Below are 20215 nucleotides of genomic sequence, written 5' to 3' on the forward strand. Positions count from 1 at the left end.
GGAAAAAAGGAAAAGGAAAAAAGGAAAAGGAAAAAAGGAAAAGGAAAAAAGGAAAAGGAAAAAAAGGAAAAGGAAAAAAGGAAAAGGAAAAAAGGAAAAGGAAAAAAGGAAAAGGAAAAAAAGGAGTCAATCAGTCCCTCCCCTCTATTGGTATACCCAGGTACAGTCTCACTGACTTTTTTTCTCTGTGCCCTTTATCAAACTGATAAGGCTTGTTTTCCCATGGCCTGCAGCACCTGCTTTTGCTTGTGGGTCTTAGACTACAAATCTTATCTCACTTGACCTGCAAACTTATTCTTTCATGATCTAAAAAAAAAAAAAAAAAAAAAAAAAAATGGTGAGGGGACAAATGAAATTCTAGACTTTAAAAAAGCATGCTGTGAATTAAAAAGCAGGGGAGGCAAAAGTTAACATTCATCCAAAACCTCAAACCAAAAACAGGAACTTAAAATAAAAACAGTATTGAAGTAAAAACACTAAAATAAAATCCCATCCGATTTTCACCAATTTGAATTTATACTTCTTTCATCTTGCAGCTAGAGAGAAAATTGAAAAAAAAAAAAATTGGTATTTTTCAATTTTCCTTTCCCCTGCAACTGCATCCAGATGTCCCTGACTGCTGAGACAATTCAGAACAGCACCACAACCCCCAAGAGAGCTCCTCTGAACTGCGCTGCGTGCGAGAGGTCATTCTGCAAACTCCATTGATTTACCCTTCAGTCTGGCACAGCACAAAAGTCTCGCCTTAATTCGCAGGCTCAGGCAGCAGCCCCGCTGCTGTGCTCCATCCCCTCATCGCCTCCCGCGGGTGTTTCAGGGTAAATTCGGAGCTGTGTCCCTGGCAGCCCCCTTGGAGCAGGGCCCTGGAGCCGATAAACACACCTGAGATCCCGGCATGCAGGTATCACATCGCATCCTCCTTTCCTCCCTGCGCAGCCTGCCGGCTGTTCACGAGGTACCACAAAATTGCTCCGGTGATTCTACAGCGAATCTCGGATGCACAGAGGGAAAACACTAAAAAGGCTGCTTAAACTACAAATCACTCCACTGGGACTCCACTTCGAGCAGAGTCAGCATTAGCCAGCAGTCTCGGGCACTTTCCTCAGCCATGAAACACAACAGACTGATTTTAAATGTGACATGGATATGTGCTCACTTGTACTCCCAAACTGCATGAAATATGGCAATTGCAGTTCAAGCAATTACCACTAGCCCTAACACTGGAATTAAAAATAAAACTAAGACCCTTCTTTCGTTATCTTTACAAAACATGTTTCTTAGCCTTATTTTAATTAAAGATGCTGAAATCAGGAATGACCAAACCAGTCCCTTGCTAGTCCCACTGCAGGATTTATCTTCCACAGTCCATATACCAGCGTAAACTCTAAACCAGAGCAGGCAGAACCTTTCTGATGGAGCCATCATTGTGAAACTAAATGGAAAGCAATTTAGCTTTCATTTAGAAATGCACCAATTTTCAGATAATGAATTAAATTAAATTTTATGGAGTCTCAAAATAAACCAGAAAGGGGAAATGCACTCTGGAAGGGGACCTTCTGCACTCCAGCTGCAACGAGAGCAAACCTGCAGGAAAAGCTCCTGAAAGGACTCCGGTGGGGGTGCTGGGAGCTCAGCACCAACTGCTTTGTTCCAGCAATTGCAGATCCAGCCCCCATCTGATGCACTGAAGGCTGATGCAAATGTAACCTGCTGAACAGGCTTTAACCTGAGTGTGTATTTTACAGCCTGATTAAATCTGACTTCTCAGGGACAGTAAAAATCCAATTCTGTCTTTCTTTTTGGAATGAAATCAATGGATTAAAATACAAAAACACTTTCAAGTTTTTCCTGTGCTGTAATTTCAACCAGCAGTAGGCTGTTTTGGTTTTTTTTTCATAGCAACTTTCTTCAGCTGGTAAGCATCCCATATTGATGGGCAGTTCAAAACAATGTCCAAGATTTATCCTTTTTTTTTCCCTTTAGCTGGGACCAAGATTACACATAAAAAGAAGCAAATGGTGCATAGCATTGGCAACAGCCTCTAATAAAGCATAATTTGCATTTTAGGGGCTTCAGTGGGGTGTAAAATAGCACTGCAGTGATATTAATTCCTATGTGTGTTTGTGATATTGTGTGTTGCACTTTTGTAGATCTAGTCTTAACACTGGATGGATAATAGTGGATAAATAGATGAGCACACTGGAACCAAAATGGAAATGTCTTTTCTACATCATTTTTGATACAAATGTCTGGTTTCCAGCTGGCACCAGCTGCATCCATCTGCAACAAACCTAAGATAAGTAGAAAAGAGCTGTCAAATGTCTCATGCCTTCCTTCAACTCTTCTTCCAATCTACATTTTTCAGCAGAAGCAACAGAGCTGAAATCTCAATAATCCTGCTGTCTGTAGCATTCAGAAACCAAAGAAAAAATTCATCATCTCAATCCCACACCAGTGGAAAAGAGCAAAGCCATCTAAAAGGGCAAAGGAACAGTCTGACTCACACACAAACCCCATAGGCTAAAAACTCCTATCTTTGGGTGGACCTGATCAAGAGCCATTGAATAGCAGCATTGAGAGGGCAGGTTTTTTCACTATGGAGATAATACAGCATTCTGTGACATCCTTCTGTCAGAGGATCAAACTGGAACTGCATTTGATTGGGAAAAAAAAATGGATATGGATTAATAATTTTAAGAAAAATATAATTGCTTGAACCCAACCAGAAATATACACAAATAAATTAGAAAATCCAAAACACCTAAAAGAAAAATAGTAGGAGAGAAAAAAAAAAATTCAAAGTATGTCTATTCTGGATTAGCAGTTTGGGAGGAGAACTTTGGTTAGGGCCAGATCTGAATTGCTACCAAACTTCAGACATTCCCACCTTCAGCAGGCAGGAACAGCTCAGGACATGGGTTTTGAGGTCCTACAGGAGATGTGCTGATGTAAGCTGTGAGTAACAACCCTTTCCATTCCAAACATCCTTCAACTGCATCTATCCAAGAGTCACAGCCTCAGCAGGAAAATGGACTTTTGGATCTGGAGCTAGGTCACTCCTCGGGGTCCAGGTGTCGAGGTGACCCCGAGATTGTAAAAGTCCTCATTTCCCAGCCCATGCAGCCAAAGGAGGAGTCTGAATGCACAGGGTCAGCTTCTCAAGGTTGTGTATTTTCTCTTATCTATAAAATTATTTCTCTGCCCTGCTGAGCTCTGTCCAGCATGGCATTCTGTCTGCCCTCTAGGGCGGTGTTCACATTTTATATTAAAAACTACACGTACTATATTTACAATACCGTTCCAATACCTATCATTTATGTTGGACAGTGTGTCTCTACCTTAAACCAATAGAAAAGTGTCACCATCACAGCAAGACACGGAGAACAGGAAGAAGGAGAAGAAGGTCAGGACACACCCAAATCCCTCCATCTTGTCCCCTTGAACCCCATTCTAAAAGGCCCCAATATTCTACTTTTTCACCCGGTGTTAAGTTAACTATCACACTACTCAAACTCTTGTGACCTGTAAATCTTCACACAGAGCTGGCATTTTTATCCACGGGCTGAAATCGAAGCCACAGGTGTTTTTGACTTTGTGCCAAGGTCTCTGAGCCCCCTGCCAGGGTCTCGAGCCAGCCAGGGCAGCCAGAGGGATGTCCTGGATTCCCACAGTCACTGACCTTGGCTCTCTGAGGCAGGTTCATCATGGTGTCTGGTTTGAAGTCGTTCTTGTTCTTCCTGCACAGCACCGCGGTGATGATGATGATGATGACAGTGACCACCGCGATGGGAGCCAGAACGGCTGCAATGATCCACAGGTTGTTTGGGGGGTTCTTCACCACAGCTGCAGAAAAAGGCAAACCAGCATTGGCAAGCTTCACTGGGCAAGGTTCCTGCTGCTTCCAGCCTTCAATTGCCTCCATGCAGAAATGAGTATAAAAGCACTGCAGTTAATCTAGCTTTCTATACAGGGGAATACCTTTTGTATTACGTTACTAGGGGAAAAAACGGGAAAAATCAGCAACACTGGAATTCACCCAGTCTCTGGGCTCTCTTCTCTTAGCTTTATATTACCTGGTTATATGCAAAAGCAGACATGCACTCCAAAGACAAGATAGATGCCATATAAGATATCACTCCAGCAGTTCATTCACACAATAAACAAACAAATAAATGGTGCAAGTAATGCATCCTTACCTATTTTTCAAACACAAACCCAGCTTAGACCAAAGTAACATAGCATGTGTGTTAAAAGAATACACATGGAGTCCATACATGGTGTCAAAGACTGACTGGCTCAGCAGGAGCAAACTGGCGGAGCTTTTTAAAAAATAATGAAACTAGCTCAAATAGTTACTATCAATATAAATAAGGCAATAAGAAGATGCTTCTCCTGTGCTATAGAAATAATTTATCATAGTTAAGGTCAAAAAGAATTCATCATTTCTGAAGGAGTGGAAATAATGAGGTTGCAAAGAGCTACTTGCAGATATATTAATGACAGCACCAGGAAAAGGGTACATTTCAGAAATGCAGCAATGTAAAAAAATTTTGAACTCCATTTCATCAGAGTAATCTCTCTTAGTATGAACCTTCAACTTGTTCATACATATGAGATCCTCCTGTGACACATTCCCAGTTCTCTCATTTAATTTCATTTCTTTTTGGAAAAACAGACAACCTCTTTATAATGCTGAACTTTGCTGCAGTGAAATATTTAGTGGACTTCCCCTGTTTATTTTGCTGTGGCACTGGTTGCTGTTGTGGGCAGGCAATTGTGAGAACACCAGCACAAAGCAGCCGTTCCCATTTCCTGGGGGACCGGCGCTTTCAAATGCCACTGAGCTTATGAGCTGTCAGAGGCACTCAGCATCTCTCAGGATCAGACTTCAAATGCAAACCAGCTTGTTCTGCAGCAGGCATTGGGAACTTTACAGTTCTCCAGCTGAAAGCCTGGCTGGAGCCTGAGCCTGCTTTCTCTGTAGATTTGCAACTTTTTGCAAAGCCGGTGAAGTTTGTTGGGTGACGTAGGAACAGCACCGTTAGGCTCAGAGCTTCAGCACAAGACTGCAAAAAGGCCAGGCTGGAGACTTTCAAGGCTCACTTTTCAACAGACTCGCAGAGTTCTTAATTACTGACTTTGACATTTAGTTTGGGGATGAAAGGGCTGTGGGAAAGGAAACAGAATTGGAATTTTAACAAATATCAGAAATTTTAATTATAGACTGCTGCTGTGGAAGCAGCAAACAATGGTTGAAAAATTATATTTATTCCTTTTAAGGGATGCAGAGGAAATTATGACCTTATAGCTAATAGGATAGACATTTAGGAGTCCTAATTTACATCTTTAATTCAGTTACCAGACTCCAATGTGACCTAAAGTCAACCCACGGTTTATTCAACTCAGTAAGGCTTCAGTGGAATTTGAAACAAGCCTTTCATTCTGTTGTAACTCAGTCTCTGGCTCATAACACAGGAACATCATTTTTTTTATGCTATTATTCCTCTGTCTCATGCAACCCAGCTATGAGCTCCCGAGGGTACATGTCTTTTCTTACCGTGTTTTGGGATGGAACTTTTCATTCTGCTAGAACAGAAATGATAATGAGCAAAAATGAAATCCACACAAAGTATTTTCTGTGGCAATACAGACTATGAATAACCGTGTCCAAAAGGAAAGAAATTGTGGGTTTTCCATAATAAGGTATAAAGATGGAATTACTTCCTACATTTCAAATACTCTACCTTCAGAATCTCAGGTACCTCAGGTCACAATTTCAGTTTCTGTCTATTCTATTTTTACAGTGTTCTATGCATACGTGGCTGGTATGAAAATCTACAGATGAATAAGGCTGCCTTATCAGACCATGGAAATACAAGGGTAGAAGATGAGCAGTAGATTCCATAATTGCCTAAATATCCATATAAATATAAATCACATCACTGCACAAAGAGCTAGGAAACTGCTGTATCTTCTTTAGGAAAAGATATATTAAAGAAATATTCTTATGGAAAACAAAATTACTTGGAATTTAAATGCTGGAAATCATGGAATGGAGATCCTCGGGATCAGCTCAATTAAAGTCAGTAGCAGATCACGATCAAATCAAGGATCAGATACAGTACATAGTGCATTCTCTGGAAATTATATCATATTTCAGTCTTCTTACTCAATCCTATGTTTATGGATAATATATAAGTTACTTATTACAGTGGTTTCTTCTTTTCCTGTCACCATTTCACGTAATTATTTCAGTACCACCACTCCTCCAGGCAGATATAATTGCACCAAGGACTCCCATTTTATGTGCTGTTTCACCAGTAAGGAGATCCAGTGCAGAAATCCACTATATAATTTTGATTCCTTCTAAAGACACTCTTTGGCCAAATGGAGAAATCCAGTTAGCAAAAGGCATGGATTTGTACACTGCATGAAACATAATTCTACATTATGTTAACTGCAGGAAAAAACACTCCAAGCTTCACCACAGGTTTATGACTATGGGCCAAGTATATAGGAATAGCTAAAAAAAAAATTAAAGAAATCTATGTCCACAATCACTCAGTAACTGATAAAGGTCTTGAAAGAGAAATTTGAAAACACTTTACTTTTCAAGAATGGAGTATATTTGGCCACATTATTCTGAATGGTACTTGATTCATATCTTGAATCTGAAAACTGCCAATATGCACAAGTAGCTCTTTTCAACCTCACTTTTCTGATTTGTGTTTGAACTATATCTTTACCAACCATGTCATTTTCTGGGTGAAAATTCTTAAATAAAAAATAATCATCCCTTTGAGATAGAAAGAATCTACACTATTTTGACCAAGTCAAAAATAAGGGATATCTTAATATTCACCACATTTTACTTTCTTTGGCCAAGTTATATGAATGGCAACTTCGTCCCAGTCATCATCAGTCTGTGGTGTCATGGTTTTGTCAGCAACAGAATTAATTCTGTCTTTCCATGGAGTTCCGTTCATGGAATAAAACAATGATTAAGTATGGAATTTTTGAAAGGACTCTTACGATCAGCTTGAACTTGGATGACATAGCCCAGGGTCAAGGCCATCCTCTGGGAGTCAACTGTACTCAAAATTTTGGCAGCTGCAGTGCCCAGCAAAGGCTTCCCGTTGTACAAAGTGTAATATGTCAGTTCAGCTGGCTCCTTGGGTCCTGGAATACGTTGAATTTTTACCATCTTTAAGGGAAATAAAATAAATAAATAAACAGATGAGGAGAGAAAGAGAAATAAACTGTGTTTGTGTTATACCACTGCAAAACTTGCCAGGAGCTATTTGGAGGCAGTGTCCACAGGGCACTCCAAGATCTCCTACAAGCATAAGCTCCATGCAAATATTCTCATAGGATCAGAGCTTCTCCCCTTCAGAGCCCAGGCTATTAAATCAGTCAGTCAGAGAAATGGCTAAATTTTTTCTTGAAAAAATTTTAAACATAATCCTGAGGTAAAACCCTACAATAAAAGCATGCACTAAAGAGGAAAGGATCACACTTTTGGACATTACAGTCCTCTGTAAAGGGGGAATTCTTATAATCTGTTCTAATACTGAAATCTCTACTTTAGTGGCATATTGCAGTTGAAAAACAGCCTCACATTTCCCTTCTATACTCAGTATTTCTTTTGTCCCAGGTTGATAACAAAGGAGTCATGCTTTTCCCATTTTATTCTGCGGAACACTGGCAGAATTTTTCCATTGTACCGCTACCTTTCCTGAGAGTGGAGAAAATGTCAAACATTTCTAATGATGAGAAGAAAAAGGAGTTTTGTGATTCTTCTCCATTATGTTATGGACTAAAATTTTACAAAGGTTCAGACTTTTGGCAAGTAAAACGTGTTCCTTCTTTTCAATTCTTTCAGTGGAACAATACAAAGAATTGTGTGGGCAAATGGGAAATGCAATTACTTTGGTTTATACCCTACAACAAACAATTCTTGAAAAACAATTTTTTTTTTAAATAACTAATTTTTGAAGATTGAAGAAGAAATCTTTTAATTGCCCATAGCATCATTTGGCTTAATTGGTGAGAAAACAAAATATGATCAGTTCAAAATACTGAATGAGAAATGCTGTAAATAAGAGAAAGATGTTTAATAAATTACTCAGGTCTCAAGTAGTCTCTACTTCATAACATGATCTGGGGCCACATGATTTGATGACTAACCCTGTATAAATAAAGGTTGCTTTTTACATTTTTTTCCCCAACAAAAAGAGAAAAAAAGAAGTTCTAGCCTTGAGTTACCTAGGAAACTTTTATCAAGATGAAAAAACTTGGAACTCTTCATTATGCTGAATACACTAAAACATATACTTTGCACCAACCCTCATAGCAACTAGAGAGAAAATATTTATGAACACTGATTAACTGATGATGATTTCTCGAGGGTGACAGGCATGCCAACATGGCTGGCTGCAGAAAAAGGCACGACCAGCAGTGCCAGGCATTCCGCCCTTGCTGCTTTAATACCCATGAGAAATACAGGAAATTTCAGCCTAGAAATTTAGCTAGACATGTCTTTTACAGGAACTGAAGCAGGACACACGCAAGCAAAGCACTTCTTTGAACACACTGAGCACCTGCACAGTGTAGCTGCCCACGGTGGTGGCACGTCTGAACCGCCGTCCCTGCTGGTGGGACATCATGAACAGCGGGGCCAAGCGCTGCTCCATCAGCCTGGCAAAGCTCTGGTTGTTCAGCCCCAGCAAAGCAATATCAACCCCTTGGATGACTGTGGGAACAGAGAAAAGAACACAGATCAGCACTTCATGTGCCGACAGGTCAAGTAACACGTGGTCTGTGGGACAGTTTGGGACAGGGAGGTGCAGAATAACTTCGAAATTAAAGACCTGGACACTGTTATCCCCTCTCAGTAATTCCCTGTGGGGATGTAACACACTTCTGTTTTAGTCCTTACACTGCTCATCTCAGATAATATCAATGATGCTTCACAGAGTAAAAATTTCAAAATACCATTTCTAGACTTTCAGCTTACTAAAATGGCTCAGAGGAGCATCTACTCAATGATCTTCAATATAAAAATTAGGTTCAAACCTATTTGAGAGCTGCTGGGTTTATGCTTATCACCAGATGCTCCTATTAACCAGTTTCTATCCTGAGGATTTGAACTCTGAAGTTTGGATTTTGTACAGTCTCAAACAAACTATCCTGTTTGAGAGCACTGAAACCTGAATAAACATTTCTGAAGTATAAATGAAGGCATCTGAAATATAAATCAATGCAAGATTTAAAAGACACTGGATTCTAAAGTTCAAGAAGAGTGATATGACATGCTGATTCAAGTCATACATATGTATGGTTTTTTCAGTATTATTTCTAAAAAGTCTTCTGGGACCACCAGGATCTTTTTGAAAACAGAGTTTCCATTGTAATGTCAATAATAATCCATCACAGCAAGTGCACAGAGGCAAGAAATGGAGTATCAGGTTCACAGGGTCCATACTGGGAGGAGCTGCACCACTCTCTTCAGAGGATCATCATCTCTGTGTAAACTTATGTTTTATTTCAAATTTATGAAAAGATGGAATTGGTACCAAGTCTATTTCATGTCAGAGCTCTTTGCTCTTGCTCTCGTGAGCATTAAAGAATTCCAGGTACAGACACATCAACTAGAAAGGCTTTGGTATCACTCAAAGATGTCTGAGGGAAAGGGTCTCTTTCTTGCCCAGTTGTCATTTGTGAAGTCAAAATGATCGTGCATGAGAATGTGGCATCTGTGAAATGACTTGATAAAAGAAGTATTTTGAAGCCTAAGAGCTTCAAGTGAAAGATGCAAAAATCCCTGTGCCCAGATAGTCAGCAAATCATAAAGTTCCTTGGTGAGACAGCTTCACCTTTGTTCCTGTATTATGTCTACGTGTCTGTTTTGATTTCAGATTTAAATCTATGTCCCAGGGTATAATAAATAAATAAATAAAAGGTCTGTTTGTGTCTCAAAACTCTCAGAAGATAATGCTGCTCTCAGAATTGTTTCAGCCGAAGTGCTATAAATTCTGAGGTGGGTGTTGGTTGCTGGAGATGTCACTGTTCCAGGTGATCTATCACTGATGCCACAGAGTAACTGTAAGTGCATTTGCCCAGCTGAAGGCAGGTTCAGTGGGCAGCCACTTATTTCTGTGTAAAATTACTGCACTGCTGTGTTCAAATAAATGAGCACTAAAAATTATTACCTGGAGTGCCCGGAGGAGGGAAGGACATTAGAAAGTACCTGTTATCACCCAGTAGTCTCTAGTTGATTCCGAGACATCAAGGTTTGGATACTCCAAAGCTTTAAAAATAGAAGATTAAATTATGTCATAATATTCCAACATCCTACACATTATGCATCCCAAAACTGGCTACCCTGACAGCAATAAATAAAATTGAACTATGGCCCGAGAGGAGATTTAGAGCGTAATTTTCAGGGTTACAATTTCTTTTCTGTCTGATAAAGAGCACCAAGTGTAAACAGAAGAAGCACTGCCATACAAAGTAGAGCATATATCTCCTGTTGCCAAAATACTGGCTGGGACAGAGTCTGGGATGAAGCCCAGGAATGCCCAGAACCAAGAAGGATAGGTAATAGGTGTTGTATTAATCTCTGCTGCTTTCTCCCCTGCAGAAACCCTGCAGATGAGATTCCATGATGATTCTGTGATTATTCCTTATGATTCCTTATTCCTTATTATCCCAGACCATAGTTTTAGCCTAAAATAACATGAAAATATACCAGGATCAGACTCCACATGGACTGCAAACGAGACTAGCAAAACTGTGAGCACACCTTGGAGTGTGGTGCTCTCTCACTGTGCAGCGTTTGAGGCATTATTACCATATGTGTCTGCATCTGTGAGAAACTGATATTTGCTGTTGTGATGCCTTTTGTTAGCTCCCCCATCTCCAAAGTGCACTAGGCTGTAAAGCTCAATATGCTGCTAATTCATTCCACAGCTCAGCGTTTGTTCAAGAGATGAATACCGGGAACTTAATTCAGAAAACATCCATGCTCTGCACGTTGATAGGCTGCTACTGAGTCACCTTGATTTTTAAACCCCAAAGTGGCCCAGAATAGTAAACATTGTAAAGGATTTGATTACACACAGTAGCTGCTTTTGAGGAGGATTTCACAGCATGCCCCGAGCTGTGCATTTCCAGGACAGACTGCAAAGGCTCTGGAGGAGCCACTGGAGCCTACTGGGAAATAACATACTCTGAGAACAACCTCAAAATTTGTTTGATAAACTGAGACAACTACACTGCCACATGAATTAGCATCAAACACTCTTCAAAGGAAACATTTTCCAGACACGCTATCAGTCTGGAGCCGTAAACACTGCGTGTGCATTAAGTTCATGAGTTTGCAGTACAGCTGCTGCACTGGGAATAAAACCAAGAGCTCCAAAATGAAACATAAGCCATTAGTTGTTAAAGAAACACTAGCTAAAGACTTTATCAGGTCTGTTCATCATGTGTGGGCATCAGCAGACAACTGCAGTACCACACGAGGCTTGCTGTGTGACAAATGGCTTGCACAGCTCCTGACTACCAAGCATATGCTTGTATTGCTTTTGTGAGAAGCACCGCAATCCTCTTCCTATGCAACAGGCTTATTTTGGAGGCCAAGCACTCAAACTGAGCACAGCTAGCATCAAAACTTCCTCCAGCTCTCTCCTTGTGCTCCTGGATGGCCCATGAAGACATGTCCTGAACACAGGTTTTCCACCAGCCATCACAAAGGAGCCTCTCTAATGAGGAACAGGGGACATCCCTTCTAGGTCCATGACCACAGCCTTTATCAACAGCATCTCTCTCCCTCTGCCTCCCCTTGCCTGTGGAAAGACTTTATGAAAACACAAGCCCACCTTGAGTTATGTCTCTTACCCCATGATGGAAACTCAGATTTAAAAGTGCACCAACACAGTGCAAGAACTTACAGGGCAGTTTCACCTACTTGTTTCCAAACATCGTAATTTGATAGGTAATGCCTCAATAACTACATACAAACCTCCTTTCCCAAAGATTTACACAGCTACCTAAGCTAGCTGTGATTCCTGACTGCCTCACAGCAGAGGAAAACCACTTATCCCACAGAAAGCTCATGGTGCAAGGCACTGGTGAATTGCACCATGTAACTTCTCTGCTGTTGGGCTGTTTGCAAACAAAATGGACTGACCAAAAAAAAAAAAATAAAGGTAATTTGTGTTTTCCTCAAGGCTCACTTTCCAACAGTCTGCTTCTGCATGTACCCAGCATGTCCCTGTCCCTTCTCACTCCCACTGAACACAGAATTCCAGTCTGCAGCAAGCTTAATTTCAAATATCACATTAACAAGCAGATTAAACATAAATCCCCACAATCAAGTGTCTTGTCCCTTTAATCATTTTAAAGAAAACAGCAGGCAGAATCAAAGAGCACATGCACCACATCGGCTGCCCACACAATTGTGTCCAGCTCTCTGCACCTCAGAGCCTTCATAGCAACTGCAATGCAAGAAAACCATTGATGCCAAAGTGCTCAGGCCACGTGTAAAATGAGGATGCAGTTCTCAGCAAATGCACCAACAGCTTTTTAAAAGCGAAGCACAGGTGGAGCTCACCCCACTACCCAAACACACACTCCCAGCCTGATCCCACTGGAGCAACCATTGGGGCTGAGGATTCCACTGAAGCAAAGGGCATGCTGAAGCTAAAGCTCATTCAGAGTGCTGTGCTAAGCACTCCTGAAATGAGGACTTTGGGACCTTTTGTGCTTTGCTTTTCACAAAACTACAATTTTATTTTGTTTGAAACCTAACACAGGACTTTTTTTTTATATATTAGTAACAGAGTATATATGTTTTTCCTTAGTTTTTAGCCAGTGTTGCTAGCAGCCAAAATAAACACTGAGCCCAGGGGAAAAACAATCATCTAATTCCCCCCCTTCCCTTTTTTTTAAACAAAATACAGTTTAAAAACTAAACAGAAAAACTACCTACAACAGCATGACAACAAAGCCAGATTCTGATGTTGGCTAGTCTTGATGCTGGGAAGCACATACTTACATTCAGCAATGGTGAGAGGTGGGTAGGTGAGGTAGAAACCCACCAGCTCAGCTGACAGCTGATTAAGAAGGTTGCTGGAAATAGTGCCATTTAGAGTTGTGCTTTGATTTTTCACTACGTAAAACAGAGTGACAGCTTGGGAGACATTGGAGGTGTTCAAAATCTGAAACAGAGGCAAAAAAATAATGTGTTGCTGTGGTTCAGCTCATTAAAAAAAAAAAAAAACAACAAAAAAAAAACCACCAAGGCAATGCAAACTGGGGAAACATTAACCTGAAGAATGGATTAACTACATCTCATCCAACTTTACTTGTGTGATACTTTAATCCCTGCTTTAGCTCTTGCAGGATTCCTGGAGGACAGCAGCGGGCAGAAAAGGTGCAGTCAGGACTGAAAATGTTTTCCCCTGTTTTTTACCAGGAAATGTGGGATGAGGGAGAGGATGCTTAACAGAAAAACCATCCAGTGCTTGATGCAGAGAAATTGCCCTGTTTATCTTGCTGTCTTTGCTGCCTTCCTACTGCTGGTTTCTAGACCCACACATTTTCCATATGAAATTAAGGGACGTCATGTCTGTTCCTGACATCATATGAATCCCTGCTCTCCTCCCCACTCTAGCCCAGTGCCAGTCTCTTGCTGACTCCAAATCTGATTATTTCGTTTTCAGGACCAATTCTATTCAGCAAGTAGTGGATGAGATTCTCAAACACCAGGAACAAAACCCACATGTTTTCTTGAAAACCTTATGCCCAAGGGCAAGAGGGATGGGGTTATTTGGCTACTGATAGGCAGGCTCAATGGCATTCATTAATGTTATTTAAATATTCCATTTTTATGGTTTGGATCACCAAGTTAAAAGAAAAACCATGGTATAAGAAAAAGCATCAGAAGAGCCCAAGGTCAGACCAAAAGTCTGCCTAGCTAATATCCACTTACAAATGGCTGGAGCAGAGGGTTGGAGGATTAGCCCAGGACAAGAGGAATAAATGGCTCTCAAGAGTGTAAGTTATCCCACACCTATGTCAGAGCCATAAATCATATGCCTGAGTTTAAAAAGGGTTGATGTCTTTTTATTCTATATCTATGGCCAAATGTTTTTTGTAATTTCCTTTTTTTCCCCTCCAGTTACATCTGGACATCTTTATCACACAGTGTGTGAAAGGATTTTTCTTTTTATTTAAATTTCAGTAGTTCTGTTTTGGGAAACTCCAAGTGACCAGTCCTGATTCACTACTGGCTGGAGAGCCATGGCCAATTTCATTTCTCTTTACATGGAAGATGCTTCATGCCTTTTACCCACCTTCCCACTACTCTCCTAGGGCAGCAATGCCTTTTCTGAACTGGCTCTGCTGCTCCAGAGCTCTTCCCCAGTTTTCAATTAATCTAAAGCCCTCATACAGCATTTTGTTGCATGGACCTAATCTTTTTCGTGATACTGAAATAACTTCCAAAAAATTGATCATGAAGATCACACCCTTGAGCCTCTTACTTCCCAGCCTATATGTTGCCTCCAGGACCTCCATCCTATCTCTCCTTAAATTGGCAATACCCACAAAAACAGCCCTACCTTCTCCTAGGGCTCTTTCCAAAATTGCTTAGGTGCTTTGTGAGATCTGCCACTTCCACCACAAGCAAATTAGGCATCATGAAGTTCCCCGCAATGCCACAACCCAGCTATTGAAAAGTTTTATAATTAATCACTTTACCTACTGTGGTAGGCCCTCTCTTGCCCTGTGCTTTGCTGCCTCTCTGAGCTCCTCCAGTCTGAGCACAAGCCCACAAGAAACAGCACCAAAATTATTAGCAGAGTGTTGATGGCAAATTTTCTCCTTCTGAGGGGCACAATCCATACACAGTTTTATCAAAAATCAAAAACATATCATAATATTGCCCGGAGGATCATTTCTTTAGTCCTGAAGTATGGCATAGAATGTAAGAGTGTTGGTCCACTCTACATATAAAGGTGTGTAAAAATCTGTGGTGAATTTGTGCCCATAAGTATGAAACTGAAATGCATACCAAGAGAAAGAAATCCATTCCATTATTTCAGCTCTTGAAAACAACTGTGCCTAGCACCATCTTTATACCTGAATGGCCTCACTGAAAGCTACTAATGTGTCAGAATAACATGTTCACTAAAAATGTAAAATATGGAAGACTGTGCTTTTATACATGGAATTTCATTTATATGACTGAACTGCAAGCAGTAAAACTCCAACTCATGAAAAGCAAGAGCCTTCTATAAATCATGCATTTGTAAGTTTTCCTGCAATGTATAAACTATCTTACTGCAGACAAAAACAAACTTCCTTTCACAGTGGCTAGCAAAGGCACTGTGTTGGAATAAAAACACACACATGGCAAAGAATAACTAGGAGGGGTTGGCAACAGGCACTGGCAAAGCACCCAACACTGTACCTGCACAGTTAAGTTGTTGCTGGTGTTTAGGACCTTTCTTTCAGCATCCTGAAATGCTCTCTGGAGCCGCTGTTCCATGGTCTGAACAAATTTGCATGACTGGATATTATCTGTTTGACCCACAAACTGCAGCTCTGGAAAAAGGAAGGCATCAGCATGTGGACAAAGTATTCTCAGTTGCAGCACCAAGAACAAAATGATCAATTTACACATTAAGCAGGTGAAGATAATGCCACTTCAGGAACTGCACTAAATTAGCCTTAATTAAGACAAAATGTAAGCATTAAATTGCATTATTAGAGGTGATACTTTCCACAAACAAATGGAGATTGCTTCTGCAATGATATATAGATGGTAGGGTCTGTTCACTGTGCATACATTTGCTCAGGGCCAGGCAGTAAGCAAAGTCATTCTAAAAGACAAGTTATAATCTTAAATCTTGCAGGCCATTTGGTCCTGCAAAATATAATCAATCTTAATATTGATTCTCATTCTCTTTTATTTGCACTCTAGGAAAAATGTACTTAACTGTAACTGCCATAAGTATGTGTGATACAAACATTGTAAGCACACATGTGAGAAATATTTTTTATCATTTAATCCATCATTTCAGAGCACTCTGCCCTCTCCTAATCTTATAGTGCCCCTCAATTACTCTGCATTGATGCTTGCTGTCACATCCCCTTGATGCCTTGTTGGGCTACTTAAAAACAGAGGCCAGACAAAATTAAGGGGGAAAAATGCAGTTCTATTTATTGAAGGGCGTTCAGGTACATTTCAGGGAGACAAAGCCCTCCCAGAGGCTACACCCAAAAAATTGGATGATGGATCATGGGTTTCATACTTTTATAAGTTTGGTTCATTTACATATTGGGGGTTGATCTTCTAATTACAGTTTCAGGTAATTAAGTCATTTACCCCCAGTTTGCTCCTCCCCAACTCACTTTTGTTTCCATGTCTCAGGGCCTGAGACAGTGAGTTGTCCTTGATGGCCAGGCCTGGAGAGGAACTGTTGTGTCTGCCCAAACTGGGAGAACAGCAGCCCACACTGTACATGCAGTTGAGTTATACGCTAAAGAATTGCACGGTTACAAATCTACGAAAAACACAAAAGCTAAAACCCTAAGGCATCACTCTCCCAGCAGCACCCACGGCCCTGGCGGCAGAGCACAGGGATGCCCACAGGACACCTGAAGCCCCAGCAGAGCCTGTCCTGCTGCCACCCCACTGCCCAGAGAGCCCCCGGGCACCGGTCCATGGGCACACACCCAGCCAGGCAGGGACCGCTCGCTCACCCGTCTTCAGCTGGAAGTGGTAGGCGGGCAGGGGCTGCCAGGGCAGGGCCAGGGCCACCAGGGCCTGCAGGTGCGGCACGTGCTGCTTCATGTCCACCGTGGCGTTGCCGAGGCCGTAGGCGAGCAGCTTCTCCGCGACTGCAGCCGGCGTGAACACCAGCCTGCCCCGCGTGACGTAGTAACCAACGGTCAGGTTGCTCGACTGCTCCAGGATTTCAACCTAAAACACACAGGCCAGCATGGCTTTTGTTATTTATTATTTCGCTTGCAGTTCAGCCGCTGTTTGAAGGGGTTTCTCACCCTGAGAATGTGCCCCTTGCAGGGTTTTTATCCTGCAATCCCCTATAAACCCTGTGGGATCAGTTAGCGTCGTACCAGACATGGTGTGGATGCTGAGAACTGGTCAGAGGAGAAAGTCAGATAAACTTTCCCAGGTATTGCTCTGTGAAGTTTTGGGAAACTTCAGAGAAGGAATTAAAAGAATTCTTCATCATTGCAGCTGGTGCTGTTTTCTCATAAGATATTTACAAGAGGGTGGTGTGCCTAATTAGCCGACGGTGTGAGGGATGTTGGTTGAGGACCAATCAGGCCCACCTGTATCATAACTGTCTTTAGGAAGTGTGTGGTTTTTAATAAAGTAGCATTTTGCCTTCTGAGACTTTGGAGTTTATGTATCGCCTTATTGTAAAATGCAGGCGAACACAGTGGGAAGAAATTATGATGTCTAACTCCAGTTCAGAAGGCTGAATGATTTCCTTATTATAACTGTGCTATAATACATTAATATACTATATAAAGGAAGATACTAAAACTACAAACCTACTTTGCTAACTCCCATATCTAACTCCTCACAACTCGTGACCCTCTCTGAGAGTGCAGCCACAGGTGGGTTGGATTGGCCATCAGCTCAAACAATCCTCACCAGAATCCAATCAAGCAATCACCCCAGGTGAACAATTCTCCAGACACATTCCACACGGAGAAAAACGAGGAGCAGAAATAGAAATTGTTTTCTCTTTCTTTCTCTCTGTGCACCTCTATGAAAAATCCCGAGAGGGAGAGAGAAATGTGCTTACCACATCGCCTTATTCATCCGTCCTCAATACAACAGCGACAAACACAGTATTAGCAGAGCTGCTCAGAGAGTTTTAGGCTCCGAATTGAAGAGTGCAGAACTGCTACCACAGCTGCAAAGCTCCAAGTTAGGCTGGGCCTTCATCCCTGCAGATACTGGGACATTTTCCATATGCATGGAAAAACACAGAGAGCTTCCAGCTCCTCCTCCGTGCCTGAAGTTCACTAACTTTATGCATGTTTCTGTCATTGCAGGTTTGCAGACAGATTTTTGAAAGACAGAAGTTTCCAATATTTGATTGGGCTGTCTCTTATCTCCTGTTCTCCTGTACTGTCCCACATGGTTTAAATCTATCAGTGGACCCATACAAGTGGAAATGCCAAACCACAAGAATGAGTCAAAACATGAGCTGAGTCTTACCTCAAAATTCTGTATTTCCCAAAAAGTTTTAGCCCTGGAACTGGTCCTCCTCACTAAGTTTCAGCTGTTATCCTCTGTTAGAAGAAGGCAGCTCCTCCCAAGTTTGTAAAAAGGTAGGGGACTAAACCTGGAAGTTTTTATTGCTGCTGCCATGGAGCACACAATTCCCAAAGCAACTGACATCCTCCACACTTACAGCAATAAAGCGTGAGGACTAAAATCAACTTGATGACCTCTGTTTTGAGAAAAATTATTTTTTCCTTCCCAGAGGCTTGGTGAGTGTGGCTCCTAACAGCCTTAGGCCCCACACAGACCCCAGCCTGAGTGCACAGGAAGCAGTGTCCAAGGAAAAGGGCCCTGGCAGCCCATCCGAGCCTGCTCCCACACACAGCACTACAGAGGTTCATGCAGTTTAGCTGCAAAGTGATGAACACATCACCTCCATTTATTTTCAATAAAACATGCTTTCTCCATGCTCGGGATTCTTGTTCCTGGGAAATTGCACCTGTCAGGTACTAGGTTTTCAAAGCTGGGAGTGGACTGACAGCAGTGACATCCCATTTACCAGCCATGCTCCTGCCATTGATCCGGGCTGAGCACAGCAGCACCCGGCTGCCCCTGAGCAGAAGTCACTCCTGAGCTGCAGGGGGAAGAGGAAACTGCTGTCAGTAGTCATTTCCCAGGGCACACTAAAAAGAAGTTTGCATTTCTCTCTTCTTCTTCATCAAATATACTGCTAAAAGCTTTGGAGTATTCATTATATTTTTAGAGACCAGAGTGGGTCCCACCTCTGCCTGGTCTCCATAAGGAAATCTCAGTGCTCCCCTCCAAGAGGCTTCCTGCATCCAGAGACACCACTGGAGCTGCAGGCAGCCGTGGTTCTTTGGTGGGAGAGCTGTTTTGGTGAAATCAAGCAGGGAAAGCCAAGCACGCTTACCTGAGCGCTGACATTCTGGTTGAAAGCTTGTCTCAGTACTTGGTTGAGGCCTTTTCTCACACTCTCCCTGAAGGCATTGCTGATCATCATCCTCCTTGTGTTCAGAAACAGAACTGTGGAGCAACAAAAGCCACAGGGTGGTTTGAGACATCACCACGCTCTTGTTTGCTTTATTTGTTTTACATTGGGCTGGCTGTGCAGGGATCATCAAAGCAGCTTGGATTAGCAGCAGCTCCAAAGACAACAACTGCAGGGGCTCAGCAGCTCCTGACCTCCCTATTCATCCCATGGCAATAGCCCATTGTTTCCATGTTTCCAGAGCAAGGTCTAACAAATGCAATTTCATTAGCAGCAACAACAAGTCTCTGCCATGCTGCCTCTCCAAGGAGGCGTGAGGCCACTCACTGCCTGAGGACAGACTGGCACAGCATTCCCAGGGGACTGAGCCAGAGCTGCACAGGCAGGCTTCACATCTTCATGGCCTCAGTTACATAAAAGAAATCTGCTGCTCTAGTGCTACAATTATTTTCTATTTACAAAGCATCTGTATGCTTTCTTTAATAAATCTATCACTCTCTTATTTTTCTCTTATAATTTTCAAGAGTTTCATAGCTGTGCTTGAGTACTTTCAACCATATACTGTATACAAGCTACTTTTATCTTTAGAAATAGCTGTTGCACTCATCATGCTACTGATGGGGATATTTAGCAGAAAACAAACACACATTAGGTCCAAAAGCTGCTTATTTCGCTGTAGCCTGCGTCATGCAAGGTCACAAACTCTTTTCTGTACCTATTCTTTGCTGAGATCTCCAAGACACACACACATTTTCTGGTGCTGTGCTGCCACAAGGAGTCCATGAGAAGCCTGGGCAAGGTACCTCTCCAGGCCCCTTTAGTTTAGAGTTCTTACAGATTACAGATTACAGAAGCTGCCCGTGAAAAAACAGCCAGAGCCACAAGTGGCACTGTTCACATAGAAAACTCAAAATCCTCCCACTTTGAAGTGT

At 41.8% G+C, this 20215-nt stretch overlaps 1 protein-coding gene across 3 annotated transcripts in view; it reads right to left on the reverse strand.

Annotated features, from left to right (window-relative positions):
- KIAA1549L (KIAA1549 like) overlaps window positions 1–20215 on the reverse strand; it is a 122512-nt gene that overhangs the window by 41124 nt on the left and 61173 nt on the right. For all 3 annotated transcript variants that reach the window (XM_068194725.1, XM_068194723.1, XM_068194724.1), the window contains exons 4-11: window positions 19206–19318; window positions 16774–16993; window positions 15479–15612; window positions 13061–13223; window positions 10250–10309; window positions 8601–8752; window positions 7033–7204; window positions 3680–3843 (exon numbers count right to left, since the gene is read on the reverse strand). In XM_068194725.1, coding sequence (XP_068050826.1) covers window positions 3680–3843; window positions 7033–7204; window positions 8601–8752; window positions 10250–10309; window positions 13061–13223; window positions 15479–15612; window positions 16774–16993; window positions 19206–19318 — 1178 coding nt within the window. The remainder of the gene's footprint in view (window positions 1–3679; window positions 3844–7032; window positions 7205–8600; window positions 8753–10249; window positions 10310–13060; window positions 13224–15478; window positions 15613–16773; window positions 16994–19205; window positions 19319–20215) is intronic.

The sequence above is a fragment of the Anomalospiza imberbis genome, chromosome 6, assembly GCF_031753505.1.
Source record: "Anomalospiza imberbis isolate Cuckoo-Finch-1a 21T00152 chromosome 6, ASM3175350v1, whole genome shotgun sequence".
Classification (NCBI taxonomy): Eukaryota; Metazoa; Chordata; class Aves; order Passeriformes; family Viduidae; genus Anomalospiza; species Anomalospiza imberbis.